This window comes from Ischnura elegans, chromosome X, assembly GCF_921293095.1.
Source record: "Ischnura elegans chromosome X, ioIscEleg1.1, whole genome shotgun sequence".
Taxonomy (NCBI): Eukaryota; Metazoa; Arthropoda; class Insecta; order Odonata; family Coenagrionidae; genus Ischnura; species Ischnura elegans.
The window spans coordinates 107590848-107616490 of record NC_060259.1 but is presented as its reverse complement, the minus strand read 5'-3'; the positions used below and the strand labels follow the sequence as shown (position 1 = coordinate 107616490).

The window sequence follows — 25643 nt, the reverse complement described above, 5'->3', positions numbered from 1 at the left end:
GATCCATAATTTTCAACACTTGCCAATCACGGATGGCCATCACGGCTTGTGGATTTTCCCTACCCAATGTCAGTTATTCGCTGCTTGATATCAATTTTAATAATTGGATATTTTAAAAGCTTCAAGGAAAACGTAAGTGTAAATTTTCATAATTTATGCGATACACAATCCCAGCTTATTAGTAGCTCGAAGCGCCTATTTAATATCAATTTTTTACTCAAACCGGGCGAAGCACAATACATAATGAATTTTATGAGGTGCAGATTTTATGCAGAGATGTGGTCTTCTTAATGTCGTTTTCCTGATGCGTAGCTTATTATGAAGGCTTACGTCTTAAACAAATATCGTAGGCATTAAAAAGTTGTTGAAGGGCGGAGGAGGGGGCATGGAAGTGGTTGTTTGGTTCCATCATTTTCATTACAGTAAGTTGTTTAAATCGTTGTTTGAACGGCCGTTGACCGTTTCATTGGCTGACCGCTAGTAGCTATGATAATCGTCATTCGAAAATTAAATAGGCTATGCCTGTCATCTATATCGAAAGTTGGCATGTTATCAAAGTCTCCGATGTAGGCTTCTGTTCCATTCGACGAACATATTTCTAGGCTTCTGATTTCATTCGATGCAACGAAGGTGATACTCAAGTGGATCTCGATCTAGAAAAGCTATCGGTTTTATGCTAAGTGCCATCCTCTATCTATCGAATGGGACGTTTGTCTCTTGGCGCCTTTCATTTGGAGTAGGCCAATGTCGCCGCCAGCCCTTTCTCCACTTTTCCTCCGTATCCTAAAAATCCTTCCCTCACCCACTGCATCCATTAGTGGCGCGAACGGCCTCGGTTGTCGATCGTAAATCTCGTGTGGTTGCTGCTATCTCTATGTCCGTAGTTCTTCGCGCTACAGATCATGTTCGCGTTGCAGATCGTTTCCATGCGTCCCCCTGATGCGATTTGGTTCTGCGCGGAATACCTCATGGCCCGCGCTGACGATCTGAGCGGCTCACTTGCTCAGGATGCCTGAATATCTGTTTGCCATGGTGTCCATTATCACAGTGACCGTTTTGAGATGGCGATGTGCCTTCAAACTCTATCAGCGTGACCATTCCTCTGGAAAACACGGAAAGTCATCGAATTTCACGGCCTCGAAATCCATGCAATCTCAGAGAAAATTTCAAAGACCCTGGAAAAATCATATTTGCCGTGGAGGTGGAGTGGTGATTTTTCCGCTGCCTCCTACGCTTTGATATGCATCTTCGATATTTGTGCATCCAATGCTCCTAAATTATCTTTGAGATGGCGCTTCATAACTGTAAAAATTCATTTTTAAATCGTGTAATAAATTTCTCATTAGGTAATTATGTTTATACTATTAGTCATACCTTTATCCCTTAAAATCTATACAAAGATGTATGTGCCATAAAATAAATTTTAAAATATAGTCAGAAAGTTGCAGAAAATGCCTGAAAATTCTGTAATAGTTGGGGAATTATGGGTTGATATTAAAGTGACCCATGCTTTGTGTCTGTTTCAATACGCTACACCCACAACGTGCGCTGAACGGATGTCTACGAATAATCTCGCTATTGTTACAGGCTTATGAAAATTCTAGTTTACTCTTATGCTTGGACTGTCCTTTTGTAGACGATGGTTGCGTGGCTGTGACATGGAGGAGGTGGAGTTTCATAGCTGACGCCAACCCACGTGCTCTTTGTCGCACTCAGACTAGTAATGGAAAATGGAGACGTGGAAAGGAGGGAGTGGCATTCAATAGAAAGGCCGAGATGGCAACTTAAAACTATTTGATTTAGAGTTTCGGAAAACTTTTTGCCATTGAAACGACCTGGCTTCTCTCTTGTTGTTCGTGCTAGTAAGACAACGGTGAATGCCCTATTTAGATACGTAATACTTTATCTCTTTGTAAATCCATTGTTTTCGTTAGTTTAGTACTGAGAGCACTCAGTGGTTCAAACCGAAGGTTTGTTTGGTTAGTTGAGGGTATAATAGGCCACAAGCTTCATGTGACGCAGGTTTTAAGCAAGGATGTGTTCCTCTCATTGTCGTTTTCATTGTGCATAGCATATATGACTGGGACTCCGGGGGTAGGGGGTTTGTTTCTTTCCTTGATGTGCGAACCTCGCAAATTCTGGGTAGGGGGTCAGTTTCTTTCCTTGAGCCTCCTCACATTTCGAGGATTTTTGTTTGGGGATATCCGGAGGTTTCACCCGGAAGTTCACACGGGACCCCTCGATCAGCCAATTGCTCTACCCACTAGGATACTACGCTATCCGTTACTGAGGTAATGGCTCGAATATATGGTTACCGGTTAGATGTAATTACAAATTGTTTTTTGTTTCGGTTTAAATTATATTTGTAAAATTTTAAGTTTCTGAGGAAAATACATTTATATTGCAAACAGCTTATATTTTACTTTCCTTGTTTCTGTCACGTTTTCGTTTTTGCTTCTCTACCTTGCTATTTCGTCTCATCTTTATATTTTGTCATCAGCATTTATAGAATTTTTGTGATTGATAATTGGAATAATTTATCCGTTGAAGCATGGTAGGAATAATTTTAAACTTCTCTGCTAATGATCACTAATTCTATTTGTAATTGCTTTAATTGACTTGATTTCTTCAATAAATGAATCGGACCCATCTATCCTTTTCTATTGATGTCTCGCGTGCAACAGGCGTCATCTACTTTGGGCCTCAACTGGCTTTATGGTCTGAATTGTCATGCGGAACTTGGATGTGAATTTATGAAGTGTGCTTTCTGAGGCTTCAATTCAGGAGCTCTCTGGGTAAACGCTATTACCGTTTTGGATAAATTGTTGTTAACGAATTATTCAGAACAAGATGTTGAAGGGCATAGAATCTCTATTCTTCGTGGCGGATTGTGAGCTCAGATGCTGGAGCTGAAGGCAATTTCTCGTCGAAGTTGAATATCTTTTTGAAGTATACTTTGAGATCACTTAGTTCCTCAAATTGCGGACTGCTCTCGTCACGAACAAGAATGTCCAATCATGCTACCTTCGTAATAACGACTGCGATGTAAGAAAAAATGCTGACTTCGACTCTAGACTTGCAATGTGAGTTTGCCAGTTTTCTTTTGCTTGTAAAATTAGGCTTCACGGAAAGACACTGGAGACGAAGCGTGGGGTAAAAGTGTACAAATATTCTGCTTTGCAACGAAAATCCTCACTTTTGCTAATCAGCGGAAGGGCTTGAATTTCTAACACGCAGGCGTGAAGCAGGAAATGCGCAAATGAGGTGTGGAACAAATGACACGGGAGCGAGCGTTAGCAAGGTGCTCTTGAAGAAGTGCCCAGGACAAAAGAACAAGATGTATTCGATTTTGAAGATGCCCTGCGATAACAATTATGCAATTGGAAGTATTCATTCCACTGAGTGTTACATAATGCTATTTACACTTCAGCATTACAAAGTGGATTACAGGCACCCCTGTGGTATATTACCAGTGCTGTGGTTTCCATCCTCTTCCAGGCTCTTTGAAAATTAGCTGGCTGGGGCGAAGAAAACAGAGCTGTAGGTAAAATATGAATTTTAAGTGCCAAAAAACATTTTTTTTTCTCTTTCTGGCGTTCAATATAAATCGTTGATTTTAGAGGAGAAAACATCAAGAAAGCAACAAATGCACTAACATAAGTACCATGATACATGAGGGTACCCCTGCACTAGTATAAAATCAGACCATTTACATGCATGGAAATATAACATATTATGCGCCATGCAATTTTAATAAATAATTTTGTGCAAATAATTTTCAATACTGTAAATCTATTTCGTTCGTCGTTGCGGTCTTCATAGATCGTGAAGTGATGTACGAGCCGTCGTATTGCCCAGCGAGTTTCGTGAGTGCACCGGTATAAGACTTGGATCACACACCGGGCGAATTAGCAACTAGAATATAGTCATTGGCAGCTGTTATATCAGTGTCAACCTGCCATAAACTCACCTTTTTCCTCTTAATTCCCAAGTTCAGTCTTTCTTACCTTACTTATCACTTGAGGAAAAAAATAATTGCTAAAAAAGGAGGGTAGTTCGTGCGTAAATGATGTAATGAAGCTCCTTTCACGAATCTACTAAATCCTAACTCGCCAATATATAAAAAAAATTGCAATAGAATAAATTTATACAGGGAGATAGCTATTTATAGCATTTCTAGTTTTTGAATTGCTTCGTGCGGTGGCAGTACTTAGCGTGGTATCAGGAAATGCTGAGGTAGGGGAGAGCGGGGCACGTTGGCCATAGGGGCAGGATGGCCATTTCGAGCTAATTCATACAATAAACACTGAACCGTGCTAGGAATCAATCAGAAGGTTGGTAGCACTCTTCCCCTTTCTCCACAAGACCATTATGACTGGCGGAGCAGTTTGATACTAGTTGCAGTGTTTAATTGTATTTGCGCGTGTTTCAGTAAAATTCTACTCCCAGGCTAAATGCGTTTTATTCAAGTTTTGTTCAATTTGGGCGCAATAGGCGAGTACTTTATTTAAGGTCATAGTTTAAGGATAATTTCTGTGTGGCATACAATCTAAATTGCTTCAGTGGGTTTTGTAACGAATAGAATTTATTGTAAACGTGGCGATGGGGCAGGTTGGCCCAGCTACGACGGGGCACGTTGGCCACCCGGGCCAATATGCCACGTCCTATGCATTCCTTCGTCAAAAATGGCCTAATATTTAATAGACGGTCACTTCCATCATTAAGGGAGCTGTCATTCAGGTGTAAATGACATAATAGTGTTTCAAATCTGTCACAATGCATGCTTTCCGATAAGAGTGTGGGAATGCACCTTTTGTTAAGTTTTGTTACCTCTTTGGACCAACGCATACGTTTATTAGGGTATTTATTGCAGCCTGACATTAGCATAACATACGTTCCTCACTCCCCAAAGCTAGATTTATATTTTTCTGGTTAGCATATATGTCACTGCTTCTGTAAATGTGATTAAGCAGTTCATCTGAGAAAAACGAAAAAAAGTCTAGTGGACTTAGGCATTTTATTGCCTCTTCAGTAGGAAGAATTGGATTACAATTTAAATTAAATTCAAAAGTTTGATTTCCCCTTTCCCTCTCACATGGTTTATTTTATGATACATTTGAGGATAGGCTTACATCAATAGTCAACTCCAGAGGTGCCGACGGGTCTGCAATTCGTCGTATTTGGGAGCGTTGAGTTGCGTCTGAATTGATTGGGCATACAGTCTAGAATTAAATTCACGGAGGCTACTAAAAATAAGCGCATCAGTGAAGACAGACTTCTATTGGAACGTAACATAGTATCGCATGTCAAATGGAGCTAAAAAAATTAAATACGCGCGTCCTATATAGGAAGATGAAGATTCACTGTGCCTAAGATGTGCCTTTTTCGACGGTCAGCCTGAAGCACGATCTATTCAATGCACAAACTTCAAGTGCTGCACTCATAAGATATGTGTGAACAATGAAATCCGCGTACTATTTTACAAGTGCTATAACTGTGCTAATCCTTCGTATCTGGACAGTCACAAAAGTTGCCTGGTTTGTATTAGCACGCTATAAATCCTAATAATTTAAAGCTTTCCCGTTGTTATAGTAAAATGGTTAGCATTTAAATAAAGCACCTTGTCCGGTATAGTCCACAAATTTCCACAGGGGAGAATGACGCCTCGGTAGCTTAACTGGCTAAAGCACTCGGCCGGAAATCGAGGGATCCAGGTTCGATTCCCGGTGAAGGCGAATGATTTTTCCTCTGTGGATTTTTCGCATTTAAATAAAGGTTTTACTTTATTTTACATGCTATAAATATATTCCTTGAAAACTATTAGTTTTATTTTGATTTCATAAAATCATACGAGTTTAGCTTATCAAAAAATACATGGGCCAACGCGGGGTCAACTTACCCCAATGTAGGGGCAGATTGGCCCGCCTGGCATGTGCCCAGTATTTATTTATTTTTAAAATTTATAACTCATATATTCAAGTTTAATTATTGCCATCCAGATTCAGAAAGACTAGCAACAATTTCTTAAATTTAACTCTGTATAAATAAATAATATTTAAAAATGAAAAAAAATCGGGCTAACGTGCCCCGGTCTCCCCTATGTATTATTGATGATGTCTTACCTTTAGTTAAGGAGTTTATTTAGTGCCCGATAGATTTAATCGAATGACTATTTTTACTCCCAGTAAAAATGTATCATCAGCTGAAGGAGGAGTGAGTGCGTTTTTCCGAATTTCGGGCGGATCAAAGCAATCGGAGAATTAACATGAGGGAAGGTGAGAGGGGTCATCTTCTTAAAATTTGTTGCCCTTTCATTGTTTCCGAGAGTTATTCATAGAACATTATTTTTAACCAATATCAGTGATGGAATATAGTGGTGGATATTTCTTTCGTATATTATTAGTCCAGTATTAATCCAGGGATAAAACAAATGTGATTTCTCATGATAAGACTGTGTTTATATACGTAGAAAGACGATCATAAGATGATTTCTATTGTAGATGGTTGAGGCGTTGTATTTTCGTATTGAGATTCAAATACATAGGTAATTTCTGGGAACGATGTTGAATCGGGTTTATTTTTGGAAACATGAAAATCTCGCAATAAAGGACCGAGTCACGTTCGTCAGTGAGGACAGCTGTTTTTAGGAACGTGGGTGGTGGAAGGCGATCGATGAATGCCAAGGAATGGCTCCGTGAAAGGAAGGGCTCCCCGGTTGGTCCTGGTCCGCAAGATATTCTATCTAAATCATGAATATATTATAAAATTAAATGAAAACCAGGCATTCCTTTCCGGAAAATGGAATGTTGCGTGAAGTGGTGCTCGGCTGCTGCTGTGGCTCCACTTTTGGATGAATTTGGTCTGGATGAGGTCGAAGTGCCTTTTGTTCCTTTTTCGATTCATTTACACGAAGTACCCTGCCCTAAATGGCTCCCTTTGTGATTTGAAAACCTTGTTTCTAATTTGTGATAAGTTTTGTTGAGAAGAAAATTTGTTAACCTAATTTGAATTTCAACCTGTATTGGCCGTAATTCGGGGGAGTTAGTGACTTTCGGTCTACCTTTACTTTTCCTTTTAAATGAGAGGTGTTGCATAAATTGTAAATTTGTGAGTTAAAAGTTTATTTTATTATCTCTATTCAGTGCGTGTCGCCTTGCTGATGGCGAGATAACAGTTTAAAAAAAAACTATTTTTCAGTAAAAGCTATTGAAAATGACTTCGACGGTATGTTATTGGATTATAAAAACGGCATTAAAAGTTCTTCGCGTGCGTTCGGTGATTAGGGAAACCGGGAGAATCGGGAATAATGCGTGAAAATTTAATCTCTGGAATTATACTGGAAGTTTTGCTCTAACCTGGATTTTCAGAATCTTATACATTTTCCAAATTCATTGCACATAAAGTTTTACCAGTTTAATATCCATTTTCTGGCCTAACATGTGCTTGTCGTAATTTTAAGTGCAGCGGCTTAGTAGAATTTTTACAGCCGCATCGGAATGTCAGACAAGACAACAGAATCGAAATTTTTAGCACTCTTTGGCGCTGAGAAGATTTAGTTTTTTATCAAAGGCAATTTATATTGCAAATTGCAAGTCTTTTAAGTCAGGAACGTAAAATAATGCGTAAATATAATATAATTTGAAAATATGGAAGCAATTTTGGGTGTTTTAAAATTATTATTTATCGCAGTAATCGCGTAAGATTAACCTGAAAATTTGAACAATTTTCCTGGAAAACCTGGAATTATGCGCGAATTTTTTTGTTGTGATTGGCTGGGCACCCTGGAATGTGAATAAAACTAATTTTCCTGGTCTCATATTGAATTGCCTTTAGGCGAGGCGTTCAGGATTGGTTGGATGGTCAGCGCCCACCACTAGATCCACGCGCACCAATGCCGCATCCATGCTGGTTATCTTTCGCCACGCGATCACTCACTCTCCCCTCTCCTGTATTTATAATTTCCCAATGTATCCATTTTATTTATATTGTAATGAATTGTCTGTCCAATATAAGTAGATCCAAACTGCAAAATAAATTATTATTCATTGTCTCCACGTTGAACCATGTGTTATTGGGATTGTTAGTTCCTTTCAAGTTATTCCGGTTGCTGTTATATGTTTCACTGTGGATTGGCTATATTTTTGTGTGTGAACTATGTTTTAAGTTCTATTCTCCGTCAGTTTTTGTATATAAGATTTCGTTGTGAATTGGTGCATGATAGGGTGATGCATCCGATGATAAGCATATAAAATTTTCTCTGGGTGAAATCAAGGTTGTTTCAGAGTGTAGGCAAAGTGTAATATCGGCTCTACTTCTACATAATACTCTGCGAGCCACCTCTAGGGTGTTTGGCAGGGGGTGATCAATCACCAGCATGCAGCATGCATTTGGACTCCCTTATTGAGTACCCCTCTAAACATTAGGTGTGTAGCAGTGATACGGTCGTAAGATAGGCTTCGGCAGATAATTGAGTATTTGAGCGTCTTCCCTCGAATTTGTTCGCTATCAAGAAAGGGGCGATTATTCGGAACATGTTGAATTCCACATATATCGTGGCCCCATGCCATGCCGTCTCCCTTGACCATTTGCTCGTATTTACTTTGTCGCAGTAGGTCGTCTGCATAGAAGTGTACTCGAGAAAACGCTCTTCATTCACTTTCGTTGCAGGAAAGCTGTTAGGCTGCAGTGAAAAACGTTTTCGTTTCCCTATGCACTTTACGAGACAGCTCGAAGCTATCGCCCAAAATGGAGATCACTTGAGCTTGGTCACGTTCGGATTGAAAGGGAGAAACCTATTAGGTGCTGGCCGAAGTTCAGTGGTTAGTTCAAGTGCAAAATGGCTTAGGCCTGGAAGCCATTTATGAAGAGGAAAACAACTGCTATGTTTGGCGAGAACAAGTTTTCCCGAAGAGGAGCAGGAGACAAAAAAATGGTGACTAAGGTTGCACTCTTTGTGTCATGCACCACCTTTAATAACAGATTTGAAATATGTTTGTACTCTGATGGGAGGTATTATTATACTATTTTATTAATCAACATCCGTCGAATCCCTTCGTTGGAAACTTGGATTTATAAAATTCGATTGAAAAATATGAACAATTCAGAAATGAAAAAGTTGTGGATGGAAAAAATGATTAATTTAGAAATGAAGAAGCTGCGGAAGGAAAAATTGACTGTTTAATCTTACTAAATTTTAAATAGCATTCCATTAATTTTCAAACGATATGAATTCCAATTTTCAACTTCTGATGCAAATAATGACGAGTCCTTCCGTGGTGAACAGGCGCAGCTATGTCGTTGACACGAATTCTTGTTTGGGGAAAATCGATAGAGTCTGCTTTCACTTGGTAAAAAATCATGCTTAATGAAGATGATCAACCTTTTCATAGCTTTTTATTGGTACGACGCGTTTCGACGCTAAGATGTCGCTAAGTACTCGAGAATGACGCCTTAGCGACGAAACGCGACTACTTTGGGTACTTCACATAGGGCACATCATAGCGTCCATCGAACTGGACGTCAGCCGTGGCCCCTAACCCTTAAGCGGAAGCTGTGCAGGAAAATAAGTAGAACTGTGGTGTCAAGTGGTGATGGCGATATGAGAGTCCACCCTTCCTATAATGGAACAAGTAAATTTGCCTGTCATTGGTGCCTCTAAATACCTTGACCATGGAGCAGAAATATCTCGGGCATGTTCCTGAGAGGGATGGATGCCTTGAGGAAAGTTAATTAACTTTTAAGTATTAAAATTCAAAATTAATTGTATTAGAGGTGAATATACTACACCAATATAGAAAGTTTAATCAAATCTGAGACCGTAAGGGCCAAGCATTAGTGGAATGAGGTTGAATGACTTTTTTATTGCAACTGGTTTTATATGGTCAATTTTGGTATCGCTGAAAAGAATTTTGGCCTCTTTTTACTGTTTTTAATTTATTACATGGCACATAGCAGTTGTTAAAATAATCGTGAGACATTTGCTTCATTTGAAGAATTACATTTGTCGTGTGTCCCTGGATGATGAGCTAATGTACTCGAAAAGATTATAATGAAGGGCTTTGATAATTGTGTTCTCAAAGTCCTGGCTTATAGGCAAGCTCGTCTAAAGCGGAAATTTCAGCCTTGATTTTTTTTGTTATTGGTTTTCCATGTTAGCATCAGCTAGAAAGAAGTGTGGTGTGATAAAAAGCGCACGAAACAAATGACTAGGACACAGCGCGATCGAAAATTTTGCCCTTAATTCAAAATCGAGCAAACCCCACGCTAATTTTACTCTTTGTGGTTCGGCGCTATTTTTTTTGCGTCGCCATTGGCATAAGGGTTCTGGGATTTCACGCTAAGTGCTTCCTAAGATTATTGCTGTTTTTGCTATTGCGATTAGAGTGTAAGCTGGCCTTCAGTTTGTAAGGGAGACTGGATAAATTTAAATTCAAACTAAAACTTTAAATAGTCCCTCGTGTACCTTTCGTGGCTTTGTAGTTGTTCAAAAGCTAGTTATCGTCTTAAAATGTTCAGCCTATTTAGATTAGACCTTTGCCATCATTTGCCTGTATCTCAAATGTAAAAACTGTATATCTGATAACATACTGGGGTTAAATTTTTAGTTTTGAAATGTCGGCAAATGTTGAAAGAGGTATTCTGTGCAGTTTCTAAAAAGATTCTAAATGGTATTATGTGATGTTAACCAGTAATACTTAACGAAAATGGACAGATCGAGCGAGAGTAATGCGTCCCCTTAATTTAAATATTAATATGAAGTTTTAATTGCTTTAAATTTGATCGATCTGCATGAAGAAGCAGTAGAATTTTACGTTTTATGCAAAGCACCTGTTTATCATGGCAAAAGAATGCGGGTTTTTCTGCTCTTGATTTATATTTTAATATAGTAAATTACCATGGTTTGTCTCGGGTAGTCAGTTTTCAACATTTAAATGTCATGCTTCCGTAATCTTTTATAGAAAAATACTTGGCGTAAATACATTTTCTACTTGGTAAGTCATGTCCCGATTTAGATTACACTGTCGAAGAAAAACTTCGGATAGTTTTAGCCGATTGAGTGTCGTTATGGTATTTCTAGTAGATTAAAAAAAATATTTTATGAGTAATGTCGGGATATAAATAATAATTGCGAGCTAAATGTGTATAAGTCCACGCAACGTATAGGTGGTACTTATTTTTCCTTTTGTCTCAATGTTTCAGATTGATAAAAATGGAGATGGGTACATAGACCTGTCCGAGCTCAAGACTGCCCTGGATGTGTGCGGCTTTAAACTCCCCGGATGGCAAGTGCGCCAGATGATCGAAGAGTATGATGACAAGAAGAAAACGCAGCACCCAGGGAGGCTGTCGTTTGAAGAATTTGAAAAGGTTTGTGATGAGATTGTCACAAACCTTTGATGATATTGTGGCACACTTTGTGTCCGTTGCCTGTGGAATCTTTTGTGTAGACGTGGGTGCTTCTGTGACGCCCATAATGCTTAATTTTTACTTTGAACATTATGCGAGTAATGCTACAATAATCAGCCCCTTTTATTTCTACAGACTATTGGGGAGATTTTCGTGTGCTATTAGATTCCATATAATCCCTAACAATGCCGGCTCGTGCCTTAATATATTAGTTACTTTTCCGCTTCATTCTTGTGTGACATTGTGTAAAACTACACACCGCTAATTTGTATCAAGTTTCTCATATCTGGTGTCAGTATTTTTGTTGGAACGACCATCGCATTCTTGTTGTACTTCGTACACACTTCCCCGACGCACAGTGAGCGAAATGCCCAAAAAGGTGGCCAAAATAGGAAAATATGAACTTAGTATATAAGGTTTTTGAAACTTTGTATTGGCTAAAGGAAGGATGGAAGCGTCTGAAAATACAATAGTAAAGGCTGGTGAATATGTTTACGCGTTGATAAACCACTATGAAAGTGATCTCTACGTGAGTAAGAACGGCCACTGAGCAGCGCAAGAATAAGTACTTGTACTTCATAATAACGCTACTGCTGGTGTAATTGTGCGATTATCGTTCTGTAAAATGGATTTAGCCGAGCAATGTAAGTGCAATCTAAATACAATTTTTTTAAATTGCTCTAAGTTAATAAATTGGCATTATTAAAGTTTTTTTTGACAAAAATTAATACAATAATATTCGAAAAATTATTTAAAAATTAAGTCATAAGTTTAGCATTCTGTCGTATTCTGCGTGCTAACCAACATATCATCAATCTTACACATTTAATAGTTATTACGAAACAAAAATTTGCTGCCCCAAACTGCCCCTCGCGAAGTTAAAGCCATTTAATTAAGATAGATAATCACATGGCCACGCGCTGGGTTCCATAGTCGGTACTCTGCACGCTCATTATGTTTCTGTTAAAAAAATGAATATTTTTATGCGAATGTGTTTAGTTATGGAATTCAACTAAAAGTATTTATTTTTAAGTTTCAAAAATTGTTTATACGTTTTGTTATTAACTATTCAAATTTTGAATGGGCCATCGAAAGACGTTATAAATTTCACTTGTGATTTCAATACTCTCGATCCATATATTTCGACGATTCCGATAATCTTACGGTGAAAAGTACAATTTGTAGTTTGATATGTCTTAGGAGGAATGTGGGCTTGGTTTGGAGACGATTGGGGGAAGAGTCTAATTGGTTTTCAGCAATTGGTGAATCGGCCGTTTTGTCTACGGGGAGGGAGTCGATTGATGGTGTGTTGGGACGGGGAGGGTGCACCATGCATGCACCCTTTCCCCAACTTGTTTGTGGGCTCACGTCCGTGATTTACAATGTTTCTTCCTTCACTGTACAAACGACACATTGTATCTTTCTATTGTATTTAATACTGTCAACCGTGAGGCGGATCGGGGGATATATGCACATGCCATATTACTAGTACGTATGTAGTAGGATTCGATGCTTTGAATGTTTCATACATCTGTCCTTCAGAGTGCACATAAAAAGTTGGCAAGTCCGAGAGCCTGGTTTTAAATCAGCAATGGAGATTAGGAAGAAATCTATTCAGGAGGGATTCAGGTCTTACATAAGCCTCATTGTTGACAGGCCAAAGCAAAGTTTAGGGAGTAGCAATGACCGAAACACAGCTCGTCGTTTCTTTGAAAAAAGCAGCGTTTCTGTGTCCATTACTGGCTTGGACTTAGTAAGTCATATCCTGCGGCCACCAAATAGATCTAGACATATTTGAGGAGTATGCAATTGAAACTGCCCGTTTATTCGTGCGCTTATATCCCTGGTTCAACATGCCAACAACGGTGCATAAACTACTTGTACATGGAAAGGAATTAATTAGAAATTCCTTATTACCCATTGGGCAGATGCCAGAAGAAGCCCAGGAGGCGTGCAATAAATATTTTAAGATGTTCGTGAAGATTTTTCAAGGAAATGTTCTCGCCAAAAAAATATGCAAGATGTTTTTTCCGGGCTGTTAATTTTTTCAGATCCGTTAATAAGCAGCCAAAGGCCATTGCCAAAAAATAAATTGCAATGCTTTAGCAACGAGGCATTGCTTATGATAATACCACCGAGTGTTACAATGTCTCAAGCTTCATGCTCATCCTCATTGACCTCTCCTGAAGAATATTCCGACAACTCTTCAGACGACTGTAACTGATTTCCACCTAAACTCATTGCTTACAAAGATGATGTCAGTGCAATAATTAACATTTGTTTGGATCATCATTACGCATTTAACTACCCTTTCATTGTTATTCATAAAATAATGCCAGATAAATTTTTTTGTTCATCTATGTTATTCCATTATTCATTCATATTTTTGTAAATTTAAAACTACTTACTTTGCATGTATTTAATAGTTTATGCCTTATTTATTCTGAACTTTAATTAATTAATTTATCATAATTCATCTTTTGTTAACTTCTTCAATTCTATAACGTAATTAATATGCCACATTATTTAATCTTTATTCTTACGATGAACGAGTCAAGCTCCGCTCACTTGAATTATTAAGTCCACCATATTCAGTCAGTTATTGCTTTTTTTTAAATTATGACTTCAGAATCGCACTCAGCAACCTCAAAAACATATAAAACGTCATCTTTTAGGCCATATAGCAATGATTTTTAGTTTTGACCATCTTTTGGGGCATTTCGCCCACTGTGCGACGCCGAGAAAAGCGTCTTCATACGAACCCTCTTAAAAATGCATACTTTTTTATAAATTGGTAAAAATATTGTAGCTTGGGAATTCCAATTTTTCCGCAGTTTGATTGTGCCTTGAATTTTCTTGAAATTTTCATTTATATCGTTACTACGTGGAACCTATTCACGGAAAATTTTAGCCTGGGCCTAATGAAAGGCATGAAATATTTCGACTGTTTATCTGCGTGGAAGGTAAGCGGTGTTTTTATATGTGGAGAATCCAAAAGGGTGTGCTTATCTAGCCAAAGGCAGGAAATAGTGAAGCGGGGTATTGGGTCTCACTTGGTCTATCAGATGATGTCAGTATCGTGAAAATGTCGTCATTGTGGTGCTATTTACTCGACGGAGCCAATGAAGCTCTGGCACTAAATTTCCTCGAGATTTATTCTTCGTCTCCGGGGCGTTTCGTTTTGAAAGCGTGAATAGGGTGGTTTCCTATAATTTTTTTATTTCCTAAATCGAAAGATTATTACTCCAGGAGTACGTATTTCATGCTTTTAGATTTTTAAATGACGATATCTATTTTTCGCGATTAAATGAAAAGTGAAAATTTTCAAGCGCGCGAAAACGCGACGGCTAAGTATGAATGATGGGAAAACTCCGTGTGACGTCGTTCTGGTTCCCACTGCCTCATGTGAGGTGACCTTGGGGCGAGGCTTTGAGCGCTGATACGACGCAGGATGCTAGCAGGTAGCAGAGTACCCTGCTAGCTGGTAGCGCTTGGCTTAAATAAGGATTATAATACCTTATCAAACAGAGAAAACTTTCCGACCTTAGGCAGTTTTAATAGGTGATTATTAAGACATGTTTCCCTGAGCTCTGTGCCTCATGCATGCATTGGTAATCTCAGACGATGTAAAACTCCTATCTACTCGTATAGAAACTAGGTCCCTGTGACGTCACGTGGAGTGGCATCGCATGGGCGCCAATCTGGCCTTTTTTAAATGAGGATAAAATTGACCATTGCCATTCGTCTAAATCGGTATTTCTAAATCCAAATAATTTGTATATTATGAATACACTAATGGTGGGTAACGAATCGCAATCAATGCCTTTAGTTTTCTTTGATGAAGGAAACTACCCTATTGTTGGCCATATATTGTACAATTAGGGCACTGCATCCCATAGAGGTGATATTACTGTATGAGACTCCACTAGGGTTTAGTTGTCAATTGTCATCGCTCATAAATTCGCGCTCTAACTTTAGTCACTGGTGGCGCAAGGATCGATAGCTGACAATGTATTTGAATTCCCTTCGGAACTCTGAATGAAACAAACATCGTCGTGGCCCAGTGGCTAAGGTGTTCGACTTCTACGCTGAGATATAAAGGTCGAGTCTCGTCTGCGATACTTTTTTTAAATATTACTTTCTACTTTTTCTTTTACGGAAGCCTGTTTTTTACAATTATGTTAATGATTTTTCACTGAAATTTTCACTTTTTCTCTGCGAGGATTTTTTTGTGCTCACGCGGCATGTGGTGTTTTCCCAAGTTTTCTCTTTGAATCATTTTATTTCCTTATCGCAATACGACGCATTTTTAAGATACACATGTACTTGGATTCCTTTTTTATTGCAATACGGGTTTGTGGACTCTAACAATTCAAGCCTAGTATTCGAATCGTTGGAAAACAACCGTTGAAATCCAGAAAGAGGAAGCCAGGGAGGGAATGGGTTCTTCCTCTGGCGTTGGGGATGGTCAATCATCTTTTCACTTAGCGAGCTGTCACTTGTCTAACAAGAGGCTCCAAAGAAGTGTCTTGTTGGTAAATTTTGCTTTTTACATCAAGAGAATTATCAATTTTAATCATCAAAGAATATAGCTTTTTTTCGGTAATGTTTTTCCTACTCCGTAGGGTCTTAAAAGTTCAACTTATAACGAAATCCGATTCGAAAACTAGGCATGAATGGTAAGAATGAGTCCACAATATCATATTGCGACATAAAAGGAAACCAGATACATACATGTGTATCTTAATCGTGCGTCGTGTTGCGACACGAAAATAAAATAATTCAAAGAAAGCTTCTGTGTGAAAAATGGGAAAACATCAGACGTCGCAAGTGAACAAAAACATTCCCTCGCACGGAATTAAAATTTTCAGTGAAAATCGTTAATATAGTTGTGAATAGCAGGTTTCTTTAAAAGGAAAAGTAGAAGGATATTATGAACAAAAAATTATCATAGATGGGAATCGAACATGGACCTTTAGAATCGTATTCCAGCTCCGTAACCATTAGTCCAAATTTACAAATATTGGCATGTCTTTTTGAAGGGAGTACATTTCACCTGTAAATGTTTAACTGCGTCTTTTAACTAGTAGATATGAAATTGAGCTTCATATCAGTTGATTGAGCTTGATTTTGAGCAATAAACGATTGCATTCAACGCGTAGCGTATCTCTTGCGGGCCAATTCGCATGTTGACTTGTATCCTAGCGACTGGCGCGTCGCTATTTATTGCGACGGGTGGGAATCATTGGAGCCACGGGAGTGGAGAATCCTGTGTAGAGTATTTATGCTGCATCCCTTGAATCATGGGGTATCACTTTCATTAGTCTTTCGATTCAATTTATCTTGCGGCTTCGGAAGTCGATCCTGCGTTCGTTGTTCATCCCCGTCATTATTTTGTGTGATATACTTTTCCAGGTGGGAGCAGAAATGCCAATCTCTTCCCACGGCCCTCTGTCGCCCTCTCTCCACAAGCCCCTCCGCCGCCCTCGCCTCTCTGCTGTCGCCCATTTTCCCCTGCTTCTCTCTCACTTCTTCCATTCGCCTCTTAAATATCCAGTCAGGGTGGCCGCTCTCCCATTACCGTCGATAATCTGGAAAGTGATGGACTTTCAGGGAATGGAAAGTCGTAGAATTTCAGGTGAAATCGCAAAAAAAGTCTGGAAAATCATCTTGTCTGAAATAGTCTTTAAGTGTATTTGTCCATATACTCCTGTGTATAGGTTAATCTTCGATATCTGATCATCATATTCCCTAGTAGTTGTTCATGTTGTGTTCCATAACTGTTAAAATTAAAATTTTAGCATGAATTTACAGCAAGTTTGTTTTAGGTTATTATTTTATTCGTGTAAAATAAGCGCATTGTAACAGTCTGGAAAATTCGGTTAATTTCAGATTGATATTTGAGTGGTCACCATGCCAATACTTCTAGTCCGCTAACATCTTCCTTCTGTGGGTCCACGTTTGGACTAGACAGCACTCATTTTCATGCTCTGATCTTATTCCTAGAAAAGCATTGTTTAGTTCTTGTTTGGAGTGTTGTACGGTGCAGAAACTTGCTTCCCGAGGATGGAGAATTAGAATTGGGTCGAAGCGTTTTATAATGGTATTGAGGAGGATTGTTTAGGGTGCTAGTAACGAAGCATACGTCTTTCTCGTGAAAATTTCGGAGAGTAATGGTCTCACTGTACCTCATTGACTCACACCTACGAAAATAGGCCCTCTGTGCTGTAATTAAGAAAATTCAAGCCTGAAGTTTACTCAAGCTCTTATAATATTTCTCGTAAATTTATATGGTAAATTGGATTAGTGCTAGAATGTACTTGGCATTTTAACAACGACGCTAATAAAATTGGATAAAATTTTTGCCATGAAATTATAGTCGTGACTTGGGTTATAATGTTATCATTGTATTGTGATACTCAATGAATTTTTTCTTATTTAAGACACAAGAATCTACGGAGCGGAATCGAGAAAAACGTCTCGTGACTTACTGCCACAGATAGCCACGGAGCTACATTAAGGTTGTGCAAAATATTTGAGAAGGCATCGTTAGAATTTATATTTATCTTTGGCGGTATTAATGGAGTAACTTTTTCAAATGATTATCGTAGCTCTTCGAATATTTTTTATTAGCTCCATGCTACGCTTCGTTTAAAATCGTTAGTAGATCAGCAGATTTGGGCTTGAACTTATTTCACTGCCTAACCGATGTTTTCTGATAACCAATAGTAATTTATCATTTAGTTACTCATCATGGTATGTAAATTACAAAGCACCTACAAACTTGCTTCGTCTTTGCCCATACGGACAGCAAAAACTTATGCCTCTTTTGATCCGAGAGGAAATATCCAAAGATGGTATTTTGTAGGTTAGTTGTTGTCCCAAGAGGAGACGAATAAGTGTAAAAAATTTATATTTAATTAAAATAACCTTGAAGCAAGAACTCTTTTTCATTTCTCATTGCTGTTTGCGTGGCTGTTTTTATAATGTACGCCATCGATTTTTCGCAATTATCAATTGAATATTTTTAAAGAATAATCCTTGATCTTACCGTAAATTTTTTTCGCAAAATAGCCTTATTACTATCATTAATTATAATGTATGCCAAAATTAACATCCGGGCAGTAATATGAAGACCGCTTATTGTGCGTTCAACTTGAATGAAGAGCCTGCGGTGTACCGATCACACATTTAGATTTGCACCATCAGAATGGATTGTCAAGGCCTTAAGCAACATTGACGTTAGGTGATTAGTTCAGCTGTTGATGAAATTTTGGTGTTTAGCGAAGAACGCGTGCTAATATTGGTCATCAATGGAATGTGAACCCTACTAGATAATGAAGTAAGTTGGTTATAGGAAGATGGAGTATAATTTTTCCATATTGCAGTAACAAATCGACACGAAAAACTTGAAATGAAACCTGGGTCGAATGAAAAAATTCCCGGATAATCTTTAACACACAATATTCATGATTTTTATGCCACTTCCTTTTGGTTTTTTTTTTGCAGATAATCAATGAGTGAGGTCTGCACACTGCGCCAGTTGGAGGCCACTCCGGTCTTGTGCTAGCGCAAACGTTAGCCGTTTTTTCATCGTACTTTTTGGCAATTGAATTGGTGTAATTTTCGTTACCCCTGTTTTACAATTTTTATTAGTTATTAGGCAATACATTTATTTACATGTAGTCTAAAATATAGTTTATTACAGTATTAACATACGAAAATCAACCATTGGTTTCCTGAACGGCTGAAGTTCACTCTAAAGAAATATCGGTGGAACCGATATTTTACATATCTTTGGTCCTGCCTTTTATGACACATATATTGCTTCTATTTTTATGGAAAGGGGGTATTATGTATTGTCACTTAATTATTAACGGAAAAAGTTGAAGTGATGGAATTGATATAGCTGGAGGTGTCCAGAGAGAGTGGTTTGTCGTAAAAATGTTGCAAATGCACTGTTGCTGTTTTGGAATTCAATTGCGTGTCGTGGGAGGAAGTGCAGCTGGTGGATCGTTTGGATACTTGCAGCAGTGCGATTTGAATGTACAAGTTGTGCCTTCGGCAGCAGTGGGCAGTTTGGAGGCTCGTGTCGATCGTCATCTTAGTGAAGACATTTTCTTCATTTCATCCAAGTACGGATAAAGTGAAGAAAGTTTCATTTCAACATTTAGGGTATTTAACCTTCGAATGTCCATGCGGCAATGTTTATTGACCTTGCTTGCTGACTGCCTTTCCAATTACGGGAATCCTTGTAGTAGCGCAGAATGTCCTTAAATATAGCACCTTTCCGTAAATCCGGCACCGTGTAGCTTCCTCCCCGGCAGAGGCTCTCGAAATGGGCTGCATGTTTCGCCTCGTGAGTGCGTGAGGCATAGGGAGAAACATCAGTGGACGGAAGCGAAGTGTGTAATCCTGAAAAGGTAGAAAGATAATTATGCGATGATGTCTAGCGGTTTGACCTTGACGGTAAATTACAGTGAAGATAAGAAGTAAAAAAAGCGAGCGGGTTGGGAATGTCCTTGCGTTAATTTTTCTGGTGTGGTAAATTATATATCGTGCCACGATAAGCTTCTATGCTTAATGGATTTCATTGTTTTCACTTAGCCTCCGGACCTATGGTTTCTTAATCCGAAAGCATTAGTTCATTGGCATAAATTGAGAGAAGTGTATGCGTGCGATAATGAAAAAATTTAGCACGGGTCCCGTGACATAACTAGGGGGTATGAATCAGATCGCACACCGCACCGGGTAGTAATAATACTCCAAAAATACTCCAACTTTTGCTTTATGGCATGAAGTTTTAGGGATCTCTGGGGATAGGTGTTCTGTCTTCATCCCTCCATAGTTACGCCACTGGCATAAGTCTATAAAATACGCAACTTCTTCAAATTTATTCGCTGATGAAGTGCCATATTCCATTCCACTTAGATTTCCGCCGAAGAACGTGTCACTTTGCGAACTTCTTTTTGTTATATTGATTTTTGTCTACCTTTGAGGCTCTAGTAATAGCCATTAAAATAGATTACGAGGCAATATTATCTTGGTCACTATTGAGTGACCTTGATCATGACCATATGTGACGGCGCCAGCCTTGTATGGAAGAAGTAAGTGGGGGCGCGTAGCAGAGTGCGAGCATTATTTACATAATTTAAACAAAATTAAAAATCTGTGAAACAATCGCTGTAAATAATGAACGAAATAATGGGTGTGTTTTTTACAATTTGAAAGTGAAGTATAAGGCGAAAGTCAAATTCCCTTTGAGTAATTTTAATTGTACTATCTTGAATTTTGCATGGCAAGCCTCGGTAAAAATAGTAATATTTTGCTTTAGAGAAAGTGGAAAAAAGCACCAAAATATGTATTTCAATTTAATAATTAGTTTTGAAAATTTTGAATTTTTGAAAATTTGAAATTTAGGTTTGTGTGAAATGAATTAATTTTTTTGAAGAAAGTATTAATTTTAGTTCAAAAATTACTACCATAGCTTAATTATGTTACGGATTTCAATGAGCAAAGTGGCATAAAATAACTTTAATGGAAATTTTCCGTACATTTCCACTAAAATATGTAATCGTGGCCAAGATTTTCAGGACTTCCAGGCCTGCTATTTTCAAACTAAGTGCCCAATGGTAAACCTGCACAAAATTTTGTTTTAAATATTCCTTTTGCTTATCTTCTCAGCATTTTGAAGGTGTTACCATAATTTATGTGCAATGATTTTTCTATGAAGAGGTATGAATGCTCTGCTAATAACCTTTCTTTCGACTCCTCAGATGTGCTCCAATCTCAAGGCAAAGGAAGTTGGCAGCACTTTTAAGAAAGTAGTGTCAAAGAAAGAGAACTTAGAGACGTTGGGAGGAATGTCAAATGCTTCCAGTGAAGGAACAACACACTCGGTGCGATTAGAGGAGCAATTGGCCTTCTCGGACTGGATAAACTCCAATCTTAGTAGTGATGTTGATCTATCACACCTACTGCCCATAGATGCTGAGGGAAAGTATTTGTATGATAGGGTGAAGGATGGAATACTGTTATGGTGAGTATAATCTTAAAATTTGCACCAAATGTGTTATAGTCATTAGATATTGTGTGAAAAACATGTGGCTGGTGATGCATTCAATCAAAATCTCAGTTGTGAATAAGAATGTGGATATAACCTGAATGCATTGAAACATCTTGAGGAGAGTTCATAGTTTCAATTTATGTTAAACAGTCAGCTATTATTTCAATTTTTTGGTTACTCATGGCACGATTATATGTTTAAATATGGTATTCAGAGTAAATTCCAACCGTCTCAAATGAATTCTGAAAAAAATTATGTTATTGATAGTTCTTTCTGATTTTAGTTTCAAAATAGATGTGGTTTGTGAGTGGACTTCATTAGTGTCTTTCAAACCTGACTTTCCTTTCTGAAGCGAATGTCTTAATAAGTCAACTAGATCCAATTTTGTTACTGTACGTATTTTTCTCTGGGGTAACTTTTATGAATTTAAATAGTTGGTTTTTGCTATTTTGACATCATACTCTTAGTTATTGGTGGAGGGAAAGTTTTAGGGATAGTAAAATCGTGGAATTTGTTCAAAGAAATTTTTCGCTTTTGGTTTAAAATTTTGTCATATAAGCAAGATGCTCATTGATGCTCAAATGGATTAGTACTTATTCTGAGGTCATATTAATTAACTTGAACAGTATTAGTGAAAAATTATGTGAACCATCATGCAAGTCAAGTGTTTCCTAAATTTTTGTGTTTTTTTTTCTTCAATGGACTATTTTCATTCTCTTTTTCTTGCACCATTTTTATTGTTCTCGCCTTTGTTTTATTGCGTCTCGTAGGCAAATTCAATGCCACCAAAATTATTTCCAAATTAATGAAAAAACTAAGCAATGCACAAGGATAAAAAATAATTGAAAAAAAAGGAATGTAAGTTCGGCGTGTGGTAGGCGAGGGGCCCATCAGTGAGGGTTTGGCAGGGGGGGGGCGAGCTTCCACCCACTCTGATCCGCAGTTGGTGCAGCGCACTTCTCCTTGGCATCGCGACTTGCCGAGTGCCGACATTTTCAAGGGTCCGGACGGAGGTACTTGACAGGGCCTCAGTGCCCATCGCTTCGGCACACAACAGCAACAAGCGGGAAAACTGCGATCACAGCAAAAAAATGGAGAATTATGAACAAGCTCGACTGTTTCGTGTCGACAATATTGTCTCATTTCATGGAATCACTCCCAATGCCATCGCTTTAATTTAGTCCCGTGTCTTTGAGTAGTTTTGTTTGAAAGCGATGTTTTATAGCATGCCTTGCTTTAAATGCATTTAGGTATTTGTGATTACAGCTAGTGATGACTGATGGAATGAAGATTAATTGGCTGTACCATGTGTATTTTAAGTCTCAATATCAAGATTGAGGGTTGTCTTGTTAGTTTTGTAGGGTTTTAAAGTCATATTTACCATTATTTTCAGTAATGGATCTCTATAAATATTTGGTTGATATTGTCCTGTGTTATTGGCAGGCTTGCTATGAAGTGGCTGTAGTGAATATTGTATCACTTAATCAATTCTTTCATTTTTCAGTAAAATTATCAATCATTCCTGTCCGGACACAATTGATGAGAGAGCTATCAACAAAAAGAACTTAACCTTGTACACTAAACATGAGAATTTGACGTTAGCCCTCAACTCTGCTCAAGCCATAGGATGCAACATAGTGAACATAGATGCACATGATTTAGCTAATGGAACACCACACTTGGTGCTTGGCCTTCTTTGGCAGATAATCAGGGTAACGATATATTTTATTTGAAGTTCATAAGGTGTGAGATTTCTTAGAATATATTTGATGTTGCTTTAGTGATATTAAGTTACTGATAATTGTTCGAAACATTTTGGGAGTTGTCTTTGTTTTTATATTTTTATAAACTCTTGAGAAACTGCATTCATTAAATGTATTTTAGTGAACAGAATTCTGGTGTCATTGTGTTTTATCCAGAAGCCTTGATGAGAATATGATCTGCTCTAAACATCAATAACATTTATTTGCATTCTATTCATTGGAAATATACTTTATTAAAAACTGTGTATCTGAAACAATTTTATTGTTGTGTTGCAGCAGTGTGTATATTGTCGTGTAAAATCATTTTTGGCATTTAAATTCTTTCTATACTGCATTTAATGCTTTATTTACCTTCATTCTTCTTCTTCATGATGTAATCTGTACCCAATTTATTTTTAGAGAAAATTATCTATCAGATCAAAAAGTGGCTAGAATGAGCTTAAATAACTGAATACAGCAATTTTTTTGTTAATATAAAACAAGTTCTTAAATTCAAAATTACTCAATTTTTATGTGAGAAATATTATTTAGATATTTTGTTTCCTTTCTCAAATTATTTGGAAATAAAAGCAGAATACTTGGTACATTCATAATATTCTCAGGAATTTTATTCATAATGGGTTGAGTTAAATGAATTTGCCATTTCTTTGATGATAGATTGGATTATTCAATCAAATAACTTTGGAGAATTGTCCTGGGTTAACCACACTACTAAACACTGGTGAGCAAATTGAAGACTTGATGAAGCTGTCTCCTGAGGCTATCCTGCTCAGATGGGTCAATCATCACCTGGAAAGGGCAGGAGTCCATAGGTAAGAATGAGGCTGCTGAGTCTCAAAATGCATGTGCGTATCGCTATGAGTTGCCTCCATTGTTCAAATGCTTGCCTGATTTAATGATTTTTTAACCACTGGAGTAAATTAATGATGTCATTCCTTCAAATTTCACTCTCAGTTTGTAACAAGAATGGTAGTCTAATTTAGTTCTCATAAAAGTTTTTTTGTAAGGCCTAAATAAGCAGTGGGTAGATAGAAAAATACATGAACCCGTTAACGTCAAGTGGTACTATGCAGTACCAGCTGGTTATATATTTTTTAAATCAAGTATTGATACATGTTGATTTTTTATTTTGCTTTAAGAATTTGACATTAATTAGTAGGTATTAAAGTATGTGATACTGGCAATTTAGCTTTTTTAAAATTATATATTTAACACTTAGGGAATGTTTATAAACGTTTAGTTTTTCTGGGATGGCTGGGGAGAGTTATGCTGTATTGGCAATCCCTACGACAGTGCACGAGGGAAAGTGCACTTGGGCTCTGCCTGGGTAGCAATAAACATTTTGGGAAACTGAAGTAGGGAGTCGAGCAATTGTCAAACGTATAAAAACATTTTCACTGCAGTCAGCATACAAAACATTTAAAAATGTTCCCATAGTCTAAGGGTTAACGCGTCAACAGCCATTTGAAAATGAACTATTTTCAGTTATCTTAAAATATTGGAATTTTCATTGCAGACCTTTAGAATAATTTAATTTAGCTGGTAGTTCCCCAATATGCACATATTTAAAAAAAATTATAGATCATGAATAAAACAGCTTTCACATTGAGGATAGTTTGTTGATGTGGACCTCTCCAGCTTTGGGTGTTCAATGTTTTTCCGGTACCATATGGTACTCCTAGGTTCTTCCACTGTAATGCTTTTGCACCAGCATGCGTTTCAGCATAGATGTGTGAATATTAGCAGCTTTGGTATTTTGCTGTTTTTTATTTCACAATATCATACTTTTTAATGAATAATTAAATGTGTGCAGAGTTGACACATTAATGTGTGAAATTTTCTTGGTTCTCCCACCAGTTGAGTAACTCCATCCCCTTTGATGTTTTGATTCCTGACTTACAATGGGAGACCACGTACCTTGCAGCACCTATTTCAATGCCAAATTTTTTATAGCATTTGGAATGCTAAAAGCTTCTTGGAACTGGTAGTGGTTTCTTTGAATGGGCCTTAGTTTGGCTGTTACTAATTATTTTCCATTTTGTAATTTTGATATGTTTAATATTAGTCCTAAATAGCTACATTATTACCATGTGGGTTATGGTGTAGTGATTGGCATTGTTAACTCCCAGCGTTGGGGGCCGTTGGGGTTTGCGGCCCATCACAGCAGTTATTTTTGTAGTCTTCAATTTCTTCAATAGGCAACCAGCTACAATTTAATATCAATTGTAGTTAGCCTGGGTAGAAGAAGAATTTTTAATTGTCGTAATAGCTATTTTAGGCATTTATGCTGTCTTATTCCAAACGCTGAAATAGGAAGGCCAGAAAGGAAAATTTCAGCTTTCTCTAGAATTTCTATGGTCACCAGGAAGAGTGAATAACTTAAATAACACGTTTTGACCACTCTAGCA

At 37.8% G+C, this 25643-nt stretch overlaps 1 protein-coding gene across 3 annotated transcripts in view; it reads left to right on the top strand.

Moving 5' to 3' along the window:
* The window catches only part of LOC124171925 (plastin-2), a 156526-nt gene that overhangs the window by 85182 nt on the left and 45701 nt on the right, over positions 1-25643 (top strand). For all 3 annotated transcript variants that reach the window (XM_046551352.1, XM_046551353.1, XM_046551354.1), the window contains exons 2-5: positions 11200-11367; positions 21183-21445; positions 22977-23184; positions 23893-24047. In XM_046551352.1, the coding sequence (XP_046407308.1) occupies positions 11200-11367; positions 21183-21445; positions 22977-23184; positions 23893-24047 (794 nt within the window). The remainder of the gene's footprint in view (positions 1-11199; positions 11368-21182; positions 21446-22976; positions 23185-23892; positions 24048-25643) is intronic.